This window comes from Ictidomys tridecemlineatus, chromosome 9 (assembly GCF_052094955.1).
Source record: "Ictidomys tridecemlineatus isolate mIctTri1 chromosome 9, mIctTri1.hap1, whole genome shotgun sequence".
In the NCBI taxonomy this organism is placed as follows: domain Eukaryota; kingdom Metazoa; phylum Chordata; class Mammalia; order Rodentia; family Sciuridae; genus Ictidomys; species Ictidomys tridecemlineatus.
Window position 1 is genome coordinate 37,182,934 of NC_135485.1, and position 24,363 is coordinate 37,207,296.

The following is a 24,363-nucleotide window of genomic DNA, read 5'->3' on the forward strand; positions in this document are numbered from 1 at the left end:
GGTGAGCCTTTCTCAGAAACGCCCTTGGGCGGAAAAGCGAAATTTTTCTTAAAATGGCAGCTGTCACTTAAGATGGTGAGTCAGAGCAAGTGCTAAGCAAGGACCTTACACACCCATGTCTCCATATGCCATTAAAGGGTAAGCTCTTGCAGGACATAGTGGCGTATGCCTGTAATCCCAGCAGCTCAGGAAGCTGAGACAGGAGAATCATGAGTTCAAAGCCAGCCTCAGCAAAAGTGAGGCACTAAGCAACTCAGTGAGACCCTATCTCCAAATAAAATACAAAACAGGTCTGGGGATGTGGCTCAGTGGCTGAGTGCCCCTGAGTTCAATCCTCAGTACCCCCCAACCTCCCCCCCCCAAAAAAAAAAACCAAAAAGGAAAGCTCTTTGGAAACAGATTCCAGAAAACCACTTGCTTTTTCTTTTTAATCTTAAATTTCCTCTGTTTTGATTTCTAGGGATCTCTATTATTCTATGCTAAAAGCGCAGAATTTTATGCAACATACTTTGGTGTTTTATGTTTTAAAAAGGGGGGTGCTGGGGTCATGGTTCAGTGGTAGAGTGCTTGCCTAGCATGTGTGAGGCACTGGGTCCGATCCTCAGCACCACATATAAAAAAATAAAGGTCCATTGACAACTAAAGGAAAAAAAAATTTTTTAATTAAAAAAAAATTTTAAAAAGGGTTTCTCGGGTTACTACTGGTTCTGCCATATTTATCAGATATTAGAAGAGGAACAGCTGCCATAAGCTTTTATGTCAGTTGCAGTTCTTTCCTCCAGCCTTTATAACCGTGGTTCACTTGCATATCACATCAGCTTCCTAGCTTGACTCGATGGCTGTTCTTTTTCTCTGATCCTATCCACTTACCTGGACCTTCTTGACCTGTGCTTGTGAGCCTTGAATCTGGATGTCTCTTTCTTACGTAGGAAACCAACGTCCTGCTGTCAGCAAAATCAAAGTCCAGGCTCTTTACATGGCAGTAAACATCCTCAGTAATTTCTCCCACTGCCAACTTTTCCACAGCTTGTTTCCTGCCCTTACCACTTTAGGTTCTCTCTTCCACTGCCTCTCCCATTCCACCTTTCAGCAAAGCACTGGGAGATGAATAAAGAATGGTTAAATTAGTTATTATAATATGGTATCATATATGAACTTTGAAATTTCAGGAGTCTATGTCCTCTAATTACAGAAAACTCTGAAGGATCTAGAGTAGTAGGAGAAAAATATATTTATCTGCCATATAACAATTGATGTTTTGTTTGATAATGAACATCATATTCAAATGCTGTCCCTTAAGATTATATTGCCTAGTGACATTGTAGCCATCTTAGTTTGTGTAAACATACTCTATGATCACAGTGATGAAACTGCCTTTTGATGCATTTCTCAGAATATATCCCATTGTTAAATTATGCATGACTATATATTATATATGCACATATATTATATTCACATACATTTGTAATTCCAAAGTGTTCCAAAATATCGTTTTTTTTTTAATCACGTATATTTGGCAATTGTTAAGACAGCATCTGAACAAGTATAATAAAAATGTTAGGACCAATTTTTACTCCTCCTCATACCCTACCTCCACAAATTCTCCCCTTTAAACCAGTAAGCACAATTTCACAAAAATGGTGGGAAGAAATCAGCGACCTTTGTTATTTTCCCCTAATCAATATTTTAGATGAATGAATAGCAATGATAAGTTTTGGTAAGTAGCAGCAGCAATAATTTTCAGATCTATTGAATAGTAAGACCAATTCAATATCAAAATTAAGATGCATGAGGGGCTGGGGTTGTGGCTCAGCAGTAGAGGCACTGGGTTTGGTCCTCAGCACCTTATAAATGTAAAATAAGGATATTGTGTCCACCTAAAACTAAGAATAAATATTTTAAAAATGCATGAAATATAAAATTATCAAAAGACCATAGTTTTTCTTAGAATCATAGAAAACCAGCATCCTTTACAATTCTCCCCCCCCCCAAAAAAAGCAAGAGGTTGTTTTTATGATTCACTTCTTGTATAAAATGGACAAGAAGTTTTTGATTATTCCAAGAGAAATCTACTTTGGCTGAGTGTTTCAAAATAACATTTCCTAAATTCAAAAACATTAATACTTTTTCTACTTTGTGTGGAGCAGTACAATATAAAACGATCCAAATCTGAACTAATTAGTGGAGTCTAATTTTTAAAAATTTTTTTATCTCATTTTTACTACTTATTGCATTGTCTAGTTACTCAGTAAGAGGTTATTTTTTAGTAGTGAGCCTTGAAAAATAAACTGAAGTTCTTTTTTTCTTTTTAATGTTTAGGTCAAATAAATTCTTGATTTAATATCCTGCTAGAACCTTGAAAATATTGTTTTTGTTTTCAGTTTATCAGATGACAAATGCCTCTTGAAATAAGATCTTCTGCCAAATGAAGATAATTATGCAATATTTATGAAAGTCTTCAAAAACAAGTTGAAATATTAGGGTAAAGAAAAGGTAACGGAGCCAGGTGGGTGGCACCTGCTACTCAAGAAACTGAGAGGGGAGGATCACTTGAGCTCACAAGCTGGAGACTACCCATGGTAGTAAGATCCTGTCTCCAAAAAATAGAAAAGAGAGCAAAAACAATCTTTCCATGTTAGACAATATTTGCTTTTACATCATCAAAAAGGTCTATAGACAGCCCAAGGCTTCCCTGAGACAGGTTAGGAGATAACAGGAAAAGAGGGCCTGGGATAAATCAACTCTCAACTGGTGCCCTCTTAAGTGAGGACTAGGATGTGTACAATTGAATCACATGACTCAAGAGCTGAATGATGCTTTTTACAAAGCTGACTGCTGAATGAGATCTGACATGTTATCAGAGCAAATGGGATAGGCTGAGCAAAGTCAGGAGAAGACACTAGGAATTACAGTCTCAAAAAATGTAGCAGAAGGTTTGGAGGTAATAGCTACACACAGACCCACTTTGAGATACACAGATAATCTCAACATAAGATCAAGATTAATTATAAGGCACAGGAGTTATGTGCAGCTCTCTGTTAGCTCCGTCTGTGTTCAGTAAGGCGAAGATCATTGCCAGGAATGGGAAGCTGATTATGCTTGATGATAGGTGAAGCTGTTAGCAACTATTTATTTCATGAAATAATGTAATGTAACCCATTTTTCCTTTGGGCTTGTGAGTTTGGGGCTATATTCCACAAATATGGGTTACCCTGAAACCAACAATAGCCCTTGACTCCCAAATGCTACTTGTAAAGTTACAGGATGCCCAATTCCCATTTTTTTTTTAACCACTTAGTGAAAATGATTGTACTACTTAGGGGCTCCTTTGATTCCAACTTGAACTAGCTTGGCTAAAAGGGGAAGATGTAATAGCTACATAACCTGAAAGGTGAGGGGTATTGTTGGAAGGACCAAATCAGGGTTTTTGGCATTGCCTTCTCTGTCTGGGCTCCTGGCGCTTGCCGTGGTTTGCACATCTGCAACAAAGATCCAGAGAAGCATCGTATATAATTCAGCCCTAAATGCAAGCTGGCCACTTTACCTGTTCCCCTGGGGGGGGGGGGGATATGACACTGTGACCTTTATTTTAAAAAAGATTATTGTTATGGGTGTTTCAAGGGCAATCTGAGCTATAAATGAATTTCTCCCCCCAAGCTGACATTAAAATCTAAGTCTATTTAGGGTTACCCTGAACCCTAGGGCGATGGGCTCTGGGTGGGTCTGGGAGGCCATTCCTCAACCCATCACTTTTAACTCAGCAGAGGCGAGATTCGCTAGGAAGGGCATTTAGACTTCCTGTTAAAAGCTATTGGAGATGTGATTCCCTTCCAAAAGGAGGGCCAAGAGAATAAGGGAGAAGGGCTGGGAAGAAAACAGCTGGGATCAGCTACCCTGGACTGAATACAGGACCTGAGGTGTTCTGTAAAATATTTGAGTGTCTATGAATGCCCTCCCCCATTTTGGAATTCTTGGGGTCCCCTTCCCTTCTCTATTCACTCCTACAGCTCACTCACTTCAAGACTTCCGGGTCCCCTTTAGAGCCATGGTCACTTCTGTTATTTTCCAATTTACATTCACTCCATTCTCAAACTACTGCCTGCTACAGTATTTGTGTGTCTCAACATTTTTCTCCCACTCATATTGAACTGCTTCCTCAATCATAAAATATATGCAACTCTGACCCTATAGCCCTGCTCTACACAGAACCAGACTAATGTTCCATAGGGGATGAGGTAAGGCCTATGCCACCTTCTATCTTTTGCCTATTTACAGAAATGATCTTTCATATATTATCCTATGCTACCTTCACTAATACCCATGGTTTTAAATAGTAAAACAGGGAAGTTTTCTATTTTTCTATCATTAAATAGAAAAATAAATTTTTCCTATTATTAAGTAGAAAAGATTGGATTTCACTAGTAGTTAAACAAACTCAAAGTATAAATAGCAGGAAATTTACTAGAAGTGCAAGAAAGAGGTGCACAAGCTTCTATCATTAGCTAATTATTAAAGTATAATTAATGTATTAGAAACTGACAATTATTCTGTAAAATAGTCTCAAATTACAGACATCAAGTGTAATTACCAGGCCATAATGCTTTCAGATCCAAATCAGATAAGAGTAACATTACAGTCAATTCTCCCTGTTGATAGATCTCTATTTTCAAAAGTCTCCCAGATGCTAGGGGTGTAGCTCAGTAGTATAGTGCTTGCCTAGCTTGTGTGAGGCCTTGGGTTCAATCCCCAGCACCACACACACACATACACACACATACAAAAAAAAAATGTAAAAGACAGCCTTCTAGCTTCCTCTCAACAAAAGTGGTCAAAGAGTGATTATGCCATTTCAGTGAACATACAAAACTTACTTGTTTCACTATTTAAAACCCTGTATATTCTCAATGTACTAACTTATTTCCCAAAGTACTATGTGGTATGGAGAGAGATAAAAAGAATATAGAAATGTGGGCTGGGGGTATAGCTCAACTTGTAGAGTGCTTGCGTCAAATGCACAAGGCTCTGGGTTCAATGAGAGAAAGAGAGAGAGAGAGAGAGAGAGAGAGAGAGAGAGAGAGAGAAACATATAAATCATAATCATCCAATTCATCCAATGTATTTTGATATATTTGGATCAATCTTTTTTTAGTGTAAATACATAAGTACTTTTAAAGAAATTGGGGTCAAACTGTACATGACTTGCTATTTTCCCTTAGTATATTATGAAACTTTTTAATAGGTACGTAGTGTTCCATTATATGAATAAGGTAAAATTTACTCAACTAATTGCATATTATTGGATATTTAGGTTGCTTTAATTTTTTTTCTGTTATCATGGTCTTCATCTTTGTGCATAAATTGTCTGAAAGATCAAAAGACAGATAATTTATAATAGTATTTTCTATTATTAAATAGAAGAAATATAACTTCACTAGTAGTTAAACCAACTCAAAATATGAAACATAAAAATCAAATTGAGAAAGATTCTCAGGGTAGCAACTCTTGACGCTGGAAATGCAATGGAGAAACATTGGCTACTTTGGGAGGATTGTCTGACTTAGGATACTTCTGTGAACACTGGGAGTGTCTGACAAACATCCCTTTGTCCTCCTTGTGACGATGGCACACAATATTCCAACATATTCCTTTGGGGAATCCTTTGACTGAGTCTGAGCCCATGTGTCTCAAGTGGAGCTGAGGCCACCCCCAAGTCTGAGTGAGGGCATCTCCCCTGGTCACCAAGTGTGGACACAACTGCCGCGCCCCGCCCACTTGAATCTCAGGAACTCTGTGGCAACTGGTGAAGAGTAGGGTCTCTTTCTACCCTGGAAGGGTACATCTGGAATTGTGGGGGCCCCCCTGTGGAGAAAGCGAAGAAGGAAGGCTGCAGAAAGACAGTGGTAATGAGGGAGGGAGAGCCACAGGATCCTCATTTTAACCCTGGAATCCAGCCAGGGACGCAGATTTTTCATTTCTACAATTCAATATGTTCCTGTTTGGGCTTGAATCAGTTTGAGTCAGAGTTTCTGGCACTTCATTGGAAATAATCCTAAGTTTCAACAAATGGCCAGAGACAGAAATGTATTATCAAATTGCTTCCCCCCCCAGAAGTGGTACTGCGTATCCCACCATCAAAGATGTTCAAGTGTTTCTTCTATTGTGTTCCCGGGACTAAGGGTTACTGTTTTGAGAATCTAGTCAATTTGATTTTTTTTATTTCATATTTTGTGTTTATTTAACCCCTAATGGATTAGAACTTTTTCTATTAAATAATAAAAAATACTCTGCCTCCTGGAAATCATCTGTGTCTTTGGCATACTTTTTCTCTATCAGCCCTTGGCCTTATGGATTGAGTATAGAGATCCACCCTTTGACACTGGTGAAGTGTATTTTGTATCTAGATTTTACAAGTAAAATGTATTGTTTAGGATTATGATTATGTGTTTGTGGGAGATATTTGGAAAATGTAGTAAAAAATAAAAGAAGAAAATAGAAATCACTTTAAATATTTCTACTAGTCCATTGGGGATATTCCCTCTATATTTATATGTATTTGTTTACTAGAATATAAGTGTATGTAATTTTACAGATTTTTAACTTATTTTATCACTTGAGATTATATCACAGGATTTCCTCTTTGTCATTAAATATTTTCCTAACAGTGTCTTGGACCCTCTTGGGGTAGGAGGGAGCACATAGATAGAAAAGTTGATACATCATTTCAGAAGATTCTCAAGTTCATCGGTGGGCTCCAGATTAAGAACTCCTACTGTAAAACAAGATATTTAATGTTTGTGTGGCAGTCTTCTATGTTAATACGTTTTAATTTATTTAACCATGTAACATTGGTTTTAGGAGGACTCGCTTCCAAGTTCAAAAGCTTATGTTCACATGGCTTCAGCCCTACATGAGGGTAACTTGGCAAACTTCTTACCTTGTTTAACCTAATACAAGAAGTAAGCAAGATGACCCATGCAAAGGCTTAGAAATTTGTCCAGGGCATAGTAAGTGATCAATGTAGCACTCTTCCCTGTCCCCCCCCCCACCAAGAACTGGGGATTGAACCCATGCTAGAAATGCTCTCTCATTGAACTACATCCCCAGCTCCACCCCACAATCACCACTGCTAGCCCCACACATGCTTTTTTTTTTTGAGACAGGGTCTCTCTAAATGCCCAGACATTCCTTGAACTGGCACTCTTCCTGCTCAGCTTCCCAAGTATTTGTGATTACATGTGCATGCACCATGCCCATGTAATTTTTATTTAATTCCCTTATCATTTCCTTAGGATAAACACCTGGAACACCTGGAAATATAGTTACTGAGTCAAAAGGGGTGCCCATTTGCACATTCTTGGAGCTGTTGTCATCCACCACCAAGTTTTCTTCTAGAAGGTGAAATTGGCAGGATGAGAGAGTGTGGAGCTGATTACAGCCCATCTTTGCCACCACAACATAACACTGATTATTCAGATCTTCTCTAGTACTGAAAGAATGACTCCAACTTAACTTATTTGGCTACTAGTGAATGCCAATATTTTTATTTTGTAAGTTTGGGCTATTGGCATGCCTTCTTGAGATCTTGTGTTTATTTGTAATCATTTGCCTTTTTGACTATTGTGCTGCTTGCTCTTGTTAATATGTAAGACCACTGTAGAAATTTATGGTAGTCATTCTTAGATTTGTATATGCTGCAAGTATTTTTCTCATTTTGTATTTTGTTTTTAATTTTTAAAAGCATGTTTTTACTGTAGCAAAGTTTGAAATCTTTATGTAGCTAAATCTACCAAGTCTCCTACAATGATTTTTTTTCTATTACTACTTTGCTCTCTGAACTCTACCCAAACATGAGATGAATACTTGCCAATATTTTTTTCCAGTATTTTGTTGCATTGTTAACATCATTAGAGTTAACTCTTTAATTTGTCTGGAATTTTGCTATGTGCTGTGAGATAAAACTCTAGATGTATTTTCCCCAAATACCTAGCATAGTTTCCAAGTACCATGTCATTGTCTCCACTTTCTAAGGGCTCTCTCCTCTCTGGGTAGCCCAGTTCATCCCTGGTGGCAGCAAATGTAAATGAAGGCAGTGGCCAAAGCAAAATGACCCAAGTTAGACCACCAATGTCATCATATGATCCTCGGATTTTCTCAATAGTGAGAAGAGGAAAAAAGGAGGTAAGAGCACCTCTGTTTTGTTTACAATGACGATAGCCTTGTCTTACATCAGGTCCCAAGAAGCCCCCAAATAACAGGTTTAGTGTGATTCTGAAGATTTATACTGCCAGCTCATCCCCTTCTGTTTTCAATTTTCACCCATGGCACAAATTGCCTCCCTACTCCCTCTCCAAACCCTGAGAGAAGATGATTGGATGAGTTGGTCTGCCTGTAATTACTGCTTATTTAATTTGATCATAGATTTAATATTCTTAACACAAGGAGGCATTCTGAGGCAAATAGGTTTTGTGCCTGCACAACTGGGCTTCAGATAGATACTCTGCCATTTGTGTTTTTGGTGTATCTCATTCTGTGATTTCAAGCCTGTAATCCCAGAGGCTTGGGAGGCTGAGACGGGAGAATTGTGAGTTCAAAGCCAGCCTCAGCAACTGTGAAGAGCTAAGTAACTCAATGAGACCCTGTCTCTAAATAAAATACAAAATAGGGCTGGGGATGTGGCTCAGTGGTTGAGAACCCTTGAGTTCAATCCCCTTTCCAACACTATAGAAAATTACCTGAGACAATCAACTTACAGAGAGAAAATTTTTTTTTTTTTTTTTTTTAAAGAGAGAGTGAGAGAGAGAGGGGGACAGAGAGAGAGAATTTTAACATTTATTTATTTTTTCTTAGTTCTCGGCGGACACAACATCTTTGTTGGTATGTGGTGCTGCTGAGGATCGAACCCGGGCTGCACGCAAGCTAGGCGAGCGCGCTACCGCTTGAGCCACATCCCCAGCCCCGAGAGAAAATGTTTGTTTCATAGTTTTGGAGGTTGCAGCCCATGACTGATTGGCACCATTGCTTTTGGGCTGGTGGTGTGGCAGCACATCATGAAAGGAGCACTTAGAAGAGCAAAAATTGTACCTCGTGGCTAGGAAACAAAAGGTAGTGCAAAGAAGCTGGGGGGGGGGTGTCCCACAATCCCCTTTGAGGGCACAACCCAAATGACCTAAGACTTCCCACTGAACCCCACCTCTTAAATATTCCACAACCTCCCAGTAGTACTACCCTGACCATGCTCAATGGTACATACCTAAAATCCCAGCTATTCTGGTGTGTGAAACAGGACAATTGCAAATTCAGAGCCAGCCTGAGCAGATGAATTATGAGACCCTGTCTCACAATCATATAAAAAAAGATCTGTGGGTGAAACTAAGTTCAAGAGCACCCTGGGGTTTTATCCCCAGTACTGGAAAAAAAAAAAAAAAGATGGTGCTACCCTGAGGATCGAGCCTTTAACAAATGTGCCTTTGGGGAACATTCAAGATCCAAACTATAGCAGAGCCCTGAAGTACCTCCTCCTTGTCTGTTTCTCCAGGTGGGTTCTCTGCTGTCCCAACATGTGGGTAGCATGGTTCATTGTATATCTGAATATCTCTCCTTTACCTACAAAAGCCTAAATGAAAACTTAGGATTTTTTTTTTTGTCATGATCCATTTCCTTCAAAACTCTAAAGATGTTACTGCATTATTTCCTGGGATTTAGTATTTTGTGAAAGCGTAAGGATACATTGTTTTTCTACATGCTTGCATAAGTCCTGCCCTCATGGAATTTATAGTCTAATGAGGAAGAAATGAATTATGTGTGATTAAGAGTGCCATACGGTGTGAATTTAATCTAGTTTTTTATATTCTCTGCCACTTTCATGCGATTGGAGAGGAAATGCAAGCACCTGGGCTCTCTCCATCATTGGGAAATGAAAGTCATCCAGTGACTTCTGCATCAAGGAAGAGAACAGTCTTTAGGAAGAAGAATTCACTCTCTCTTGGCTCCATTCAGGTCTAAGCCTGAGGGGTGAGTTCAGCCTAGACATTCTCCTGTTGGTTTTCACAACTCAACTGGCTGCAATGGTTATGGTCACTCCAGAGAGCTCAATGCCTTCTCAAGAGACACCACCTCCATAGCATGCAGAGAAGTTCTTTTCCTTCTGTATGCATGGGGTAACTGACCAAGGGCTGTTGAGTCTCCATTCCTAAGAACTCTGAATTTGATTTGTTTTGGGATAAACCTGCCCGAAGCAGGAAATCTCAGCACTTCATTTCTTCTCAGTCCTTTAATCCCAATGCCAGGACTTTACTTCATAAATCTGTAGTCACTGGAATATCTTCTGCCCACCAGCCAATAACTCCCTAAACACACATTTTTCATGGGGACTTTTTTTTTTTTAAAGCTGAACTCTTTTGCCTTTTCTTTTTTTTTTTTAAAGGACACATCACAATACAGATTTGCCCAGGTAACTTACAGGTGTGGTTGATGAGGCTGAGATGTCTCTGACCCTGAGATTTCTCCATTGGAAAAGTTAAGCTTGTCACCGCAGAATAACTATGGTTGACAACCCATGATTGAGTATCTCAAAATACTAGTAGAGAGGACTTTGAAGGCTTCCAGTACAAAAAAAATGATAAATGCCTGAGGTGATCCTCCTGCCAATTGCCCTGATGTGATCATTACCATTTTACATATGTATTCAAATGTCACACTGTACCCCATAAATATGTACAACTAATGTGTCAATTAAGAATCAAAAAATGTTTTTTTAACAAATCGAGCTTGTAGAAAAGGTATCTATCTCATGGTTTGCTGTGAGAATCAGATAAAATAATGCAAACGTGCTTTCACAGTGCCTGGCTAAAAAAAAAACAAAAACAAAAACAAAAAACAAAAAACAAAAAACAAAAAACAAAACAAAACACTAGCATTCTTCTTACTTCCTACTTTAAGACTGAACATAAAAATAATTTAAAAAATTGTTTGTAAAATCAAGTTGGATCTCTTGTCATGCTGCCAGAGAATCGCTCTAAACTAAATCAGGCGACTCTCTTGATGCTTAAGGCTGTAGGCTGTTTAAATAGTTTAGGCGCTTGGTTTATGCTTGTGCATAGAAGAGCTTTCTTTCCCTCTTTCTTTTTATTCCCACTTTAAGCGTCTGGCTCTCCTGATTTCATTGTCAAAGAGGCAGTTTTGGATTTGTTATTGCACAGTAGGGTGATTGTAGATAGCAATTATGTACTGAGTATTTAAAAAGCTAGAAGATATTCTTCTGAATGTTTTCATCATAAAGAACTAATAAATGAGATGAACGTTTAACATGACTTAAACCTTCCTCGATGTGTACATGTATCAAACATTAATATGTACAACTTTCATGTTTTTATAGATCGGAAAAAGCAATTTCAATTTTTTTTTTCTTAAAAAAAACGAAAAGAAAAAAGAGGCAGAGCCCATCAGAGAACTTGATCGCCTGCCAGGCCCGGTTTTTTCTCTTCTTGTCCTTTGTCAGGTCTTTGTTCCGCCCCTGGCTACACTCTCACAGAACCACTTAGTGGTGATTAAAAGGAGGGGACTGGGCGGCGGGCGGGGCGGGGCCTCGGGGCGCTGGGCGCTGGCAGCCGCGCGCCGCGCTCGGGTCCACCTCGGGGGCTGCGCTGTCTTAAGTGGCAGCCGGGGGCGGCGGCACGCCCGGGAGCCCAGAGCCGGACAGCCGCACCGACGCCGCCCAGGACGTCAGCGGCGCGCGGCTGAGGCTTGGCACCGCGCCTAGCTGGTGTCGCTGCGGACCACCGACAGACCCACGGACGGCGTCGGCGACCGAAGGACAGAGGGAGGCGCGCGCGACGGGAGGGGACAGACCTCCGCAGACCTGCGGCCTCCCGCCGACAGCGCCATGGACGGCTCCGACAACGCCACCCTGCTCTTCGCCCCGTCCTCTCTGCTGCCGGACAACTACACTCTGTCGCCTAATGCCAGCAGCCCGAGCCCCGGCACGGACTTCCCCTTCGCTCCCGCCTCAAGCCCCGGCCCCAGCCCCGGGCTCAGTCTGGGGCCAGGTCCAAGCGTTAGCTTCAGCCCCGGCCCTACCCCAAGCCCGGAGCCCACGACCGGCAGCTTCGCGGGGGGCGCGGAGAGCCAGGGCCCTTCCCCGTTCCCCCGGCCTTGGGTCCCCCACGAGCCCCCGTTCTGGGACACGCCGCTGAACCACGGGCTGAATGTGTTCGTGGGCGCCGCCCTGTGCATCACCATGCTGGGCCTGGGCTGCACCGTGGACGTGAACCACTTCGGGGCGCACGTCCGCCGGCCCGTGGGCGCGCTGCTGGCCGCGCTCTGCCAGTTCGGCTTCTTGCCGTTGCTGGCCTTTCTGCTGGCCCTGGTCTTCAAGCTGGACGAGGTGGCTGCCGTGGCGGTGCTTCTGTGTGGATGCTGTCCCGGCGGAAATCTCTCCAATCTCATGTCCCTGCTGGTTGACGGCGACATGAACCTCAGGTAGGGTTCTGCTCCTTAGCCATCTTTCTCATCCCAGGCGGCCGCGTTCACAGCCAAGGGTTCAAAACGATGGAGAGAGGGAGTGGAGGCGGCTGGAAAGAGGCTTGGAGAAGGGAGGCAGAAAGGGGAGAAGATGTGGACCCTCGGGGTTTAGAAGTCGGGGTGGGCGCGAAGCTGTTATGTGGCAGTGGGGACGATTTAGGGTCTAGACCGAGCTACTGGGAGGTCCTGGGATTTCACCTTCCACCTACAACGCAGGCCCTTCAGCACTCTGACCACCCTCCCTAAATGCCTGGCTGCCAGCACAGGTCTTTGGCCACTGGAAGACAAAGAGAAGGGGGAAGTCTGAAGCTAGGACTCGCCGGAAATGTAAAAGCAAATTAGGGCTATTGGCCCAATAAAGAAAGTAATCTCATATACAGTGCAACCTAATTGAGTTTAATCCAACAAGTAGCATCCAGATGCTTTACCACGGCTAACATTGCAGGGTACTTGGAAGGATTAAAAGAAAAAAAAAATGCCCCTTGTCCTCAAAAGCATCCATACTCAACTGGCTTATAAAGCCCAGAGCAACAGTCCTGACTTTTTGTTGTGGTTTCTACCTCTTGTTCATGTTTCCTTTGGGCTTAGACATGCTACATTCTTTTGGCACTATTCTCCCATGAAGTAGGTTCTATCCAGACCTCAACCCGGAGAACTTGCTGTCCCACCTTTCCCCCCCTACCCAACATGCAAGAAACTGCTCTGCTTTGTGTGTGTGTGTGTGTGTGTGTGTGTGTGTGTGTGTGTGTTTGGCTCTAAGCCAATTTTGACTTCTGTTCATTCCCTTTTCTGCAGCATCATCATGACCATCTCCTCTACACTTCTGGCCCTGGTCTTGATGCCCCTCTGCCTGTGGATCTATAGCCGGGCTTGGATCAACACTCCTCTGGTGCAGTTACTACCCCTAGGGGCGGTGACCCTCACTCTTTGCAGCACACTCATTCCTATTGGGCTGGGAGTCTTCATTAGATACAAATATAACCGTGTGGCTGACTACATTGTGAAGGTAAGATCCCTCTTCCCTGCTGTACTCACCTGGAGAGTTCTTGGTCTTGATGGGTGACTGAAATGATAGGAAGTTTGGGAAAGAAGAGAAAGGAAGAAAAGGACTTGGTGGGATTTGCATGGATAAACTTTTTAAAAAAAGTTTATGCTCAAAAATTATCTTCACCTTTTGGAGTTCCTGGAATGATATAGCTCAAATTAAGACCAAAAAAAAAAAATAGCATAAGAGATCTAGCAGTATTCATGGCGGGGGGAGTCAGGGGTGGGAGATGACAGTGTAATTAAATAGCAACATTTTCCACTAATCATACACTACTAAGCTTCAAAACAGGTTAAATGAAATTACTTTAATATAATTTGTGCAGTATTTTTAAAAATTGCTATATTTTCAAAAGTGGAACTTTAATTCTGAGAAACCCTGTTGTAGGCTGCTTTAAAATATTAAGTTAAAAATAAGTTGATATGGGCTGGGGTTGTGGCTCAGTGGTAGAGCGCTTGCCTAGCACACACGAGGCACTGGGTTCAATCCTCAGTACCACATAAAAATCAATAAAATAAAAGTGTTGTTTTCATGTACAGCTTAAAATTTTTAAAAAGTTGACACAAGACTAAAAGTAATTGAAAAATTATATTGTGGCAATATAATACAATAAGTAAAAATATTGGCCTTAAAGAACAAAATGAATTTGGGTCCTGCATAATGTAGACTATGTTGCTGTTACTAAATTTGTGTGTTTCTTGTTCCCCATTGCATTATTTTATATGGTTTCTAAAGCTAGCGAAATGATTGGGGGATTGCTAGTATTTTGTGCAATATTGCCAATGATGCTTTATTTTTTAAAAACATGGTTTTATTCACAGTATTTCTGATCATATTGAATGGAGAAAAATTAAATATTTGTAAATTAAACTTTTTTTGAATACTCAAAAGTAGTAAAAAAACAAGTAAACCATGAACAGGCTGTTCATTGTTGGAAGTTAGTAAGATAAAATGTATTATTACTATAAAATACGGAGACAAATTCCTTCAAATGAAAAGAGCCATTTCAATGTTTCAATTATGTACATTTAAGAAGATATAACCTTTTTTATTTTACTCATTATTTTCTAATCTGATTATACAGTCCAACGTTTTATTAATATGAAAAATAGATGGTTCTTTTCTGTATATAAATCTATCCTTAAGTAAAAGAAATCCTTCTCCATAATAAACATGCATATGTGAATATAATACATATGTGTGAATTTGTGTATATATATTTATACAAATTTGATATTACATATTCATAGGTGATCTAGAGATGCATTAAGAACTTATTAGGCTTAATCAGTACGCTACTGTTATCAATACAGTGGCAATTTGGTATAAACTTTAGGAATTCTGCCCTGTGCAGTGGTGCATTCCTGAAATCTTGGCTATTCAGGAGGCTGAAGCAGGAGGATCACACAGTCAAGGCCAACCTGGACAAGTTAGAGAAGCTCTGTCTCAAAATAAGGGACAAAAAAAAAAAAAAAAGGCTGGAGATGTAGACAAGGGGAAAAGCACTCCTGCAATTAAAAAACAAAACAACAAAAAAACTTTAGGAGTTCTAAGAGAAAGTACAAGTGAACCATTTATACATTAAAAATAGGAAAAATATATTTAAATAATAAATAATCCAGTAAGATTGGCTGACTTTGCATATAAGGTTAGCCTATCCCTATTTAATTAGCATACTATTAAGACATGGTTTATATACTTGTTATATGTTTGCAAACATTTTAAAATGATCATGGGATCTCAATCTCAATGCTTACCTAATGATTTAAAATAGTTTAAGGGAATTTGGGGGCCAATATTTTCAGAATGAAGAATCAGATCTCCTGTCAATGCTCTTACTGTGACACATTTTGAAAACTAATACAAGTTTTGATTTGTGAAGTTTGGTTTCTGCTAATTGTACATGTGTAATATGCACACCTTGTACACTAGTTATTTCAGCCTTCTGTAGAATTTTAAGGTAGAATTTTTAAACAACCTAGATAGATTTTAAATAAAAATTTAAAGAACATAAAGTATATGGCAATCCCAAAATATCAAAAGGGCTTCCTTCTAGATATACAGAGAGCAGAGGCAACAGTTAGCTCCTCTCCCTAGATGGTTATTTCTGCCTCCATAAGAGAAAACAAGTCAACTTGAGTCTGAAGGGGGGGAGGAATTTTTAGGTTTCTACCATACTATTTACACAGCCTGTTTCACTTGAATGAGTGAAATATACAGTCAGAACATTCAGATGGCATGTTTTATACAGTCAGTAGTACTCTATCTAAAACATATCTATTACAATAATTATAGGCATCTATAATAATTATAAAGATCATTAGACTTACAGATGGGATGTTTCTCATGAACAAATGAGAAGGAAATTACAAAATTGCAAAGGATTCCTGGCATCTTATATTTACATTTTTTCTTACATGATCTAAGAGTTGATCGAAGTTTCAATATTGTTAATGATCCTCTGTGATATATTTTAAAGATTTAAAATATCACAAAGTGAATTTTTGTTGTGAATATTAATAGCCTTTTATCTCATGTGTGAATGAGAATTAATTTCATATGGGAAACATGGAGTAAACATCACTTGTCCACTATATACCCCTCGTCAGTGGTGGGGTATAAGCCTCAATGTTAACGAATGTCTTCAAGAGCCACATACATAAATGCACATTCAGAGCAGTTAGAAAGGACAGCAAAACAAAGTTATGTGATAGAGGCTGGGGAGCGGGGACATTCTGCTGGGAGAAGAGTTAGCCTTCCCTGAAAACTGGTTTAAAAACTTCCAGAAGCACTATTTTTGACAGAGTAGATTGGTGTTAGGCTGTTCCTGAGGGCCTGTCCAAAGCAATGACCAGAGGATACAGAAGTCAAATTGTCACTCAACATGACAGGCCTCCAAATAATTAGAGCTTTCCAACATGGATCTGAGGCCTCCGGAAGAAGTGAGGTATCCATCTTCAGATCTTATTTTGTGGGGGAGGTGGGACTAGTTGCATCTCTTTTTTAAGAACTTAGGATTCTCTGGCCTGAATTCCTCTTCAACAATCTTATTGCTGATTGTGTATCCATTTTCTATTACTAGGTTTCCCTGTGGTCTCTGCTAGTGACTTTGGTGGTCCTTTTCATACTGACTGGCACTATGTTAGGACCCGAACTGCTGGCAAGTATCCCTGCAGCTGTTTACGTGGTAGCCATTTTTATGCCTTTGGCCGGGTATGCCTCAGGCTACGGCTTAGCTACTCTCTTCCATCTTCCACCCAACTGCAAGAGGACTGTGTGTCTGGAAACAGGCAGTCAGAATGTGCAGCTCTGTACTGCCATTCTAAAACTGGCCTTTCCACCTCGCTTCATAGGAAGCATGTACATGTTTCCCTTGCTTTATGCCCTCTTCCAGTCTGCAGAAGCAGGGATTTTTGTTTTAATATATAAAATGTATGGAAGTGAAATATTGCACAAGCGAGATCCTCTAGATGAAGATGAAGACACAGATATTTCTTATAAGAAACTGAAAGAAGAGGAAATGGCAGACACCTCCTATGGCACAGTGAAAGCTGATAATATAATAATGATGGAACCGACCCAGACTTCTCTCTAAATGTGAAGATACACAGGAGCTTCAGTTTTGCCGAAATATTACTTCATATTTATGGCCTGTGGTAGTACATATGGTTTATATAAAGGATAACAATTGGTTCAAACTACATGTAACAGTTTTGATCTTCCCATTGTAAAGCTGCATTGGTGTATTAACCAAGTGTTTTAGTAAATTACAAATCAGTGTTGTAATATAACTTGCACCTGGTCAGCTAAAGTGACATCTTATTTGGTTAAACGTGCTTTTTGGTTTTCACTGTTACCAATTTCTATACAAACAAGGTCTGTAAATGTAGAATTTTGGTGCACTATTTTACATGAGTAAAAACAAGCTATCTGTAAAGTATAATTAAGTTTAATGTAACTAAGACAAAAAAGTGTTTTGCTCAACTTATAAATATCTAACAATGTTGAATTTTGACCTGTACTCAGAAAAGTGCAAACCAGGTTAATGAAACAGTGAAATATAGTATTTTATTGTCAAACCAGTATCAACTCAGAGAAAACTACATTCATGTATTTGATTACTTGATCTGATCTCTATTGGTAATGAAGCACCAACGTTTTTATGCCAATAAGGCTTTTTCTTTCCAATTGGTCTTCTGCATTTATGTAAACATATTCCAGATCAATTTACTTTTGGAGGGATGGTTTTGTTAGGAAACTTTTGTTAGGTTTTGCAGAACTACTATCTACCCTGGAGAAGAGCAAACTAGTACCTCCTGGTGACCACGGATGGAGGTGAGGGCACGTGCTCCAGGGGAGAAGACAATTAAACTAGATTTAAACGTCCTTGAGTACTTCCTCGTACACGCACCCAAAGGGCTCAGTGGGTAGACGTCTCCGGGAAGCTCTATGAAAATTAAACTATAATCCGAGATAATAGACCCAAAGCAGTTTTCAAACCTGGGCATTTTGCTCACTATCATAGAGGCACCACTTGGCCTCGTCTCCTTGGGCGGCACCGACACCTGAAATCATCAGGGTATGAGGACCACCTGGTTCAGCTAATCCCAGTGATAAGTTTTCTCTTGTTGGGATTCTCGCCTTGGCGTGTTCACTTACAAATCAGCATTTTGATCGCAAAGTGGATCATCCAAAGGTGTAGACCTCGGCGTGTAGAGAAATTTCGTGTGGAGCAATTCGGGGAGGGTCCCCTTCCGCGGGGACGGTCCCCTTCCGCGGGGACGTGGGGACTGGACGCTGCGGCTGGAAGGGCACGGAGGGCGGCGCAGCGCGGCGAGAGGCTGGGGGCCTCTCCCGCCTCCACCGGGCCGCCCCGGCGAGCCGCCTATTTAGGGCGCGGCTGCAGGCGGGTGCAGCTGGGCTGCGTTTATGGCTGCCTTGGGGGATGAGGTGCTGGATGCTTACATGTACCCGGCGTGCGCCCCCTACTCGTACCCTTACCCGGCGGCTTCCAAGGGCAAGGGCGCGGCGGGCGGGGATGGCTGGCGGCTCCGCAGCGGAGGCTGCCCTTCCGCCGCCGCCGCCTCATCCTCTTTCGCGGCCGGGGCGGCCTCGTCGTCCTTTCCCGGCTACGGGCAGCTGGCGGCCGCCGAGTATTTCGACAGCTACCAGCGGGCGCAGCTCATGGCCCTCCTGTCGCAGGTGAGCCAGGGCATGCGCCCGCGCAGAACCACCAGCCGCGACGTGGCGGTGCAGGTGAATCCGCGCTGCGACGCCTCGGTGCAGTGCTCGTTGGGGCGGCGCACGCTGCTGCGCAGGCCCCGGGACCCCGGCCCTGCGGCCAGCCCCGGCTCCGAGGGCCCGGCGGGAGGCGACCCCTCTTCCCCTCAGCCTACCCGCCGGGGCCCGGAGCAGGGCAGCCCCCAGAGCGGCGCCTTGCGGCCCGTGCGCTTTCCGCGCACCGTCGCGGTGTACTCGCCGGTGGTCTCCCGCCGCCTCACCGCTTTCCTGGAGGGGGCTGAAGCCGCGGTGGGCGAGCAGAGCCCCGAGGCCACCGAGGAAGAGCGAGAGCCATCATCCGCGAAGCCCCAAGGCCGGGAGGAGGGAGAGGTGTCGGCGAGGAAGGCGTCCCAACGCCGGCGATCCGAGGAGGACCACGACGACGAGGCCCAGGCCACGGCGGGGGCGTCCTGGGAGCCCAAGCTGCCGCCGCGGGAAGCCGGTGACCGCAAGGCGGCCCCGCAGCCCTCGCCAAGGAGTCCGGAGCTGACCCCGGCGGCGGGGAAGGCTCCGGATGGCGGGGAGACCACCGCCGCTTGCGAGAGGTCGTCGCTGCAGAGCGCTGAGCCTGGCAAGGTGCGCCTACGCTTCCAGGTAAGGCCTGGGGGTGGGCACGGGAAAGCGGGCTAGAGCCAAGGGGAGCCTGGAGGGCGGCGTGGGGCGTCTTTTCCTGGTACCTGGCCGGGGCTGCTCGGGACACGTGTAGATGCCACACTTTCTTAAGCATGAGGCCACATCCTTGTGCATTTCGCAGCCTCTCAGGTGTGTGTTCTCCTCAACAGTAGGATCAAACCGAGTGGAGCCCGATTTATTCCGCAGTGACTGTAAGACACCGGCTCCACCAAGTTGGCCAGGGAGACGCCTTCTTGACATTCTTAACTCCGATCACATTTGCATTATAAACACCTGATGGTGGACACGTTGTGCAGTCTGCACCATGTTTCCCGATGACTGGAAATAGGCACATAAACTGCAGAAATCCGAAGGCAGACTTGCTGGCAAGATTCCCTAGCATCCTTCTATTTATCCACTACACGTGGCAAAACCCTTAACAGGCCACTACTGGGGTCCTAATCTCCTATTCCCCGATTCTTACCTCCATTTCCCAAACTAACAGTCTGCTGGAAACTGAAGTTTCTGAAGTGCCTCTTGTAGGAACTTGCCTTGCTTTCATTTTTGTTTGGTACTGGGGATGGAACCCAGGGGCACTTTGCCACAGAACTAGGGTCCCCAGCCCTTTCAAATTTTTACTGAAACAAATCTTTGCTAAATTACTGAGACTGGCCTTGAACTTTCCATCCTCACACCTCAGCCTCCCGAGTCACTGGAATTACAGGCTGCACCAAGTCTGGCTCTTGCTTGCCTAGCATGCTTAAGGTCATGGGTTCAAATCCCAGTACTGCAGTTACCCCCCCCCCCAAAAAAAACCCCCAAACTCCACCCCATTATGAAATCTAGCATTGCTGAGACCTCTTGCTGTCCCTTGTTAATGCCTGAGAGATCCTTCACCTGAGCCCTAAAGGGCTGGGCGCCTCGAAGGCATTTATAACCCAGGGTAAGTGTAAAAGCCGGAGACAGCAAGGGGCCCTAAGGAGTTCTTTAGCCTTGTCCACAGTCATCTCGGGACTGTAGATTTTAGGGGGTGAGCTATCTGGAGGAGGGAATCAAGTGGGTTGTCTGTGAAACTGCATTAAATACTCCAAAGTGCCTACTAGGTTTAAAGGCCTTTAAAACTTGGTCATAACTGGTTTCTCATTGGGAGGGGAGAAGGAAAGCTTAAGAATAGGACAATACTAAGTGAACTGTGTGCTTACAGAGGAATAGCACTGCTCTATGAAGGAAACAACTTCACCTGGGGTGAACGCTTTCTTATTTTCAATCTTTAACTTTCAAAAAAAAATTTATTTTGTATTGAGGATTGAACCAAGGGTCATTTTAACACTGAACTACATATTCAGCCCTTTTTATTTAAAAAAAAAAACAAAAACAAAAACCCTGAGACAGTCTCATTAAGTTTGCTTAGGGCCTAAGTTGCTAAGGCTGGGCTCAAATTTTAAAAATTGCAGTCCTTCCTCGGCCTCCTTGAGTCTGTAGACTACAGGTGTGTGCCATTATGCCTGACTTAACTGTGTGTGTTCTAAGATTAGACTTTATAGAGGAAAAAGCCTACTTAATTGCAGGGGTTGGGGATGTGGCTCAAGTATTCGTGCACTGGCCTGGCATGCGCGAGGCACTGGGTTCGATCCTCAGCACTACGTAAAAATAGATGTTGTGTTCACCTACAACAACAAAAATTTATATATATATAATATTATACATATAATATATAATACATATATTATATATAACGTATATATATAAAATTGCAAGCTTCAGACAATTGACTTTTCCCTTGCCTGTTGGAAGAAAGATACCTTATTTGTTAAACAACCTTGTGGGCCAAACTAATCTGGTATATAAGCTGTTTAGGGCCCATTCATTATTTGTTTGACTAAGCTGTTAGCTCACTTACGATATTGTGGAGGCTTAGCCAAACCCCATTCTACTTCTGTGATCTGGAATGAAATTGCCAGTTTTTAGTACCAAATAGATCTTTCTCAGTTTCCAAAATAAGGTAATTCAGATGTCATGTTGGGTAAACTCTGATATTCTGTTTAGTTCTTAGAACAGAAATATGGCTATTATCATTGCAAGGACTGCAACATCCGATGGGAGAGTGCGTATGTGTGGTGTGTACAGGGCACCAACAAGGTAAGGGACATCATTGTAAGTGGCACCTTCTCCCGGAAGTGTTGAGAGGCTTTTCCTTCAAGTTTATCCTCCATCTCATCACAGGTTTACTTCAAACAGTTTTGCAGAACTTGTCAGAAGTCTTACAACCCTTACCGAGTGGAAGATATCACCTGCCAAGTAAGTGTTTGCACTTTGTGTCTGAACTAGATAGTGTTAGAGGCTTGTTAATATACCTTCTTGAATGTGTTTCCTAAATGAAACTAGGCTCCCAGTGATTTTAGGTTTTGCAGGGCCTGGGCTTTAGCTTTCCTCTGTCCTTGCAAAACTTAGTAATGGTAGACTCTTTTGAACCTGTTACCTTACTTGCAGTATGGAAGAATGCTTGCCTTAAGTTCTACTCAGTAAGAGAAGGCAAACTGGAAAACAGAACAACTTTCTACTAGAGGTAGTAAGTTCTACCCAGATGCTTCTTAGTAAGCATATTCAAGCCAAAGTATTTAGTATAAGCAGAGGAGTTCAGTTTGTCTTACATGAGAGTTTAAACAAGGAGAAACTTCATGATAACCAAATTCACTGTACCGTGGCACCACTATGGTGTCCTAACCCCATCATTTGCTGAGGGGTATAGACTGGGACAAAATTGGAGAATTATCAGGGACCTTGCGTAGCATGGTCAGGAAGTATTTGAATGGACTAGAAAACTCAATCCCTTGCCGAGTTTCCAGGACTTACCTATATGTGCTACTCTCTGGTTTCTCAGAGTTGTAAGAAAACTAGATGTTCCTGCCCAATAAGACTTCGCCACGTGGACCCCAAACGCCCCCATCGTCAAGACTTGTGCGGGAGATGCAAAGGCAAACGCCTGTCCTGCGACAGCACTTTCAGCTTCAAATATATCATTTAGTGAATGAAAAAAAGTTCTTCTGAACGTGTGCTAATGGAGTTGGCATGTGAGCTTTTCTCAGGCTCCTTTCTACCTCTCCCTCCTCAAAATACTTGATGAAAGGCAGTGTATCTTGATGCAGCCTTCAAAATAAAGGTATTGCAAAAACAGTTCAACAATTGCATAAGAATCTGTCTCAATAAAGTTGGCGAGCTTGTCTCTTGCTACCAGTTTGGGCCTGTCACCTTAACTTTGTAAAACGTGTGGATGGCATATAGTGGGGCAGGCAGTTAGGTCCCAGGCACTTACTGTGGAGGGATTTGTAGACATGAGATCTGCTTTGGTGTGTGGGACTGAAGCTTTTTAAGAAAGTTAATTGAACTTCAAAAGCAATGCCTTCTAACCATTAAAATAAGTTTCTTTAGGGCAAGAGGAGGCTGAGGAGACTGGGAAGTAGCTCAAAGTGAGAACAATGGTGTGTGTGTGGGGGTGGGAGCTAAGTAATGAATTCGGCAGGTGGTCTTCAGGTGGTAACAAGCTTTTAAAGAAAGCAGTCCTCCTAAAGACTGACTCAAGCATTAGTTATTGAATTTCCCCTAGTTAGAATGGGGATCTAAACACTTAACTGCACCTGATAGCTTTCTTAAAGGATCTGTACAAGAACATGGAGGCCCACTGGCAGATCTTGCCTAGTTGTGCATGGCACATGGAGGCCCACTGGCAGATCTCTCCTAGTTGTGCATGGCACTGAGCTTAGAGCTAGAGGTTCCTCTAATGAAACTGAAGCTGGGGCTGTTGGCCTAGTGATTACAGAAACTTCACAATTGGAACTAGGTGCTTCATTATGTCTCCAATGTGCTAAACATCCCATTTACATTAACCCTTACTACCTGAGAAGGATTGTGGAAGTCAATCTATTAATATCTTGGACACTGGTATATAACCAAAGGAATTAAAAGCCTAAGGTGAGTTTGAGATCACCCTAGAACCCTTTTATCATGGGGAAAGGCCCACCTGCATCCATCCATATAGATGCTTAAGTAGAGTTCTGGGCCTATTCCTACTAAAGTACTACTTGATGAAGTTTCCATTGAGCCTGCTGGTTGGTGTTGATGGAATTTAAGCATGTATCACTGCTTCAGCCAGCCCTATGCTGAGTACTGAAAGCAAGCCAGATGGAGCATACATCCTCATGCAGTTTACCCTATGGGGGTAAATGTCCATTTTTAACAAATGCAAAAAGGTTCTGACATATGATAAAGCTTCAGTTAAGTGCCTGTAATAGGGATCTGATGTAGGTGAGGGAAGCTTGTATAAAGGATCGATGCTTCCGCTGAATTGAAGCCGAGTTGGTCAGAGGAGGAGATGCCTTTCGTGCTAGGGCAGCATGTGCAAAAGAAAACCAAAAAGAGGCCATAGTGGCAGAATATTCTAGGGGATGTGATAGTAAATACAATCATCAGGACCAGACTAGGAGGGCTTTTCAGGCTCTGTTCAAGAGGACTGTCCTTTTCTAAATATTAGGAGTAATCGAGTATAAAGTGTAAAAGGTATAATAGGAATAGGGGGACCTGATGACACTTAAATCGTGCCAGATGCACAGAAGATACATGCCAACAAGGAGACTTGAAGAAACCAGATAGTGATGGTGGGGTTGAGATGTGAATAAGAACCCTCTAGGTGTGGGTTAGGTGGTATGCTTTTATTTGTTCTGTTACTATTGATCTGGTTGGGGATAGGTACAGGGACAGGAAATTCACTTTGACTCCTATGCATGCAAGAGGTGTATGTATATGTATATGTATATATATATATATATATATTATAGGTGCTCAAAAACTCTTTGCTGAATGAAGGAGTAAACTATAGAAATCTACCTGCAACAAGTCCTAAGACACAAATT

At 42.3% G+C, this 24,363-nt stretch overlaps 2 protein-coding genes across 6 annotated transcripts in view; both read left to right on the forward strand.

Moving 5' to 3' along the window:
- Positions 1 to 11,572: 11,572 nt before the first annotated feature.
- Positions 11,573 to 17,950, forward strand: Slc10a4 (solute carrier family 10 member 4). Its single transcript, XM_005319984.4, has 3 exons — positions 11,573 to 12,477; positions 13,315 to 13,525; positions 16,647 to 17,950. Exons 1-3 carry the CDS (start codon positions 11,882 to 11,884, stop codon positions 17,157 to 17,159), a joined length of 1,320 nt encoding a protein of 439 aa, XP_005320041.1. The 5' UTR covers positions 11,573 to 11,881; the 3' UTR covers positions 17,160 to 17,950.
- Positions 17,951 to 18,068: 118 nt separating this feature from the next.
- The window catches only part of Zar1 (zygote arrest 1), a 28,213-nt gene continuing 21,918 nt past the window's right edge, over positions 18,069 to 24,363 (forward strand). For all 5 annotated transcript variants that reach the window (XM_078021275.1, XM_078021278.1, XM_078021279.1 and 2 more), the window contains exons 1-4: positions 18,069 to 19,438; positions 21,503 to 21,595; positions 21,680 to 21,754; positions 22,338 to 22,616. In XM_078021275.1, coding sequence (XP_077877401.1) covers positions 18,494 to 19,438; positions 21,503 to 21,595; positions 21,680 to 21,754; positions 22,338 to 22,481 — 1,257 coding nt within the window. In that variant the 5' untranslated portion in view covers positions 18,069 to 18,493 and the 3' untranslated portion in view covers positions 22,482 to 22,616. The remainder of the gene's footprint in view (positions 19,439 to 21,502; positions 21,596 to 21,679; positions 21,755 to 22,337; positions 22,617 to 24,363) is intronic.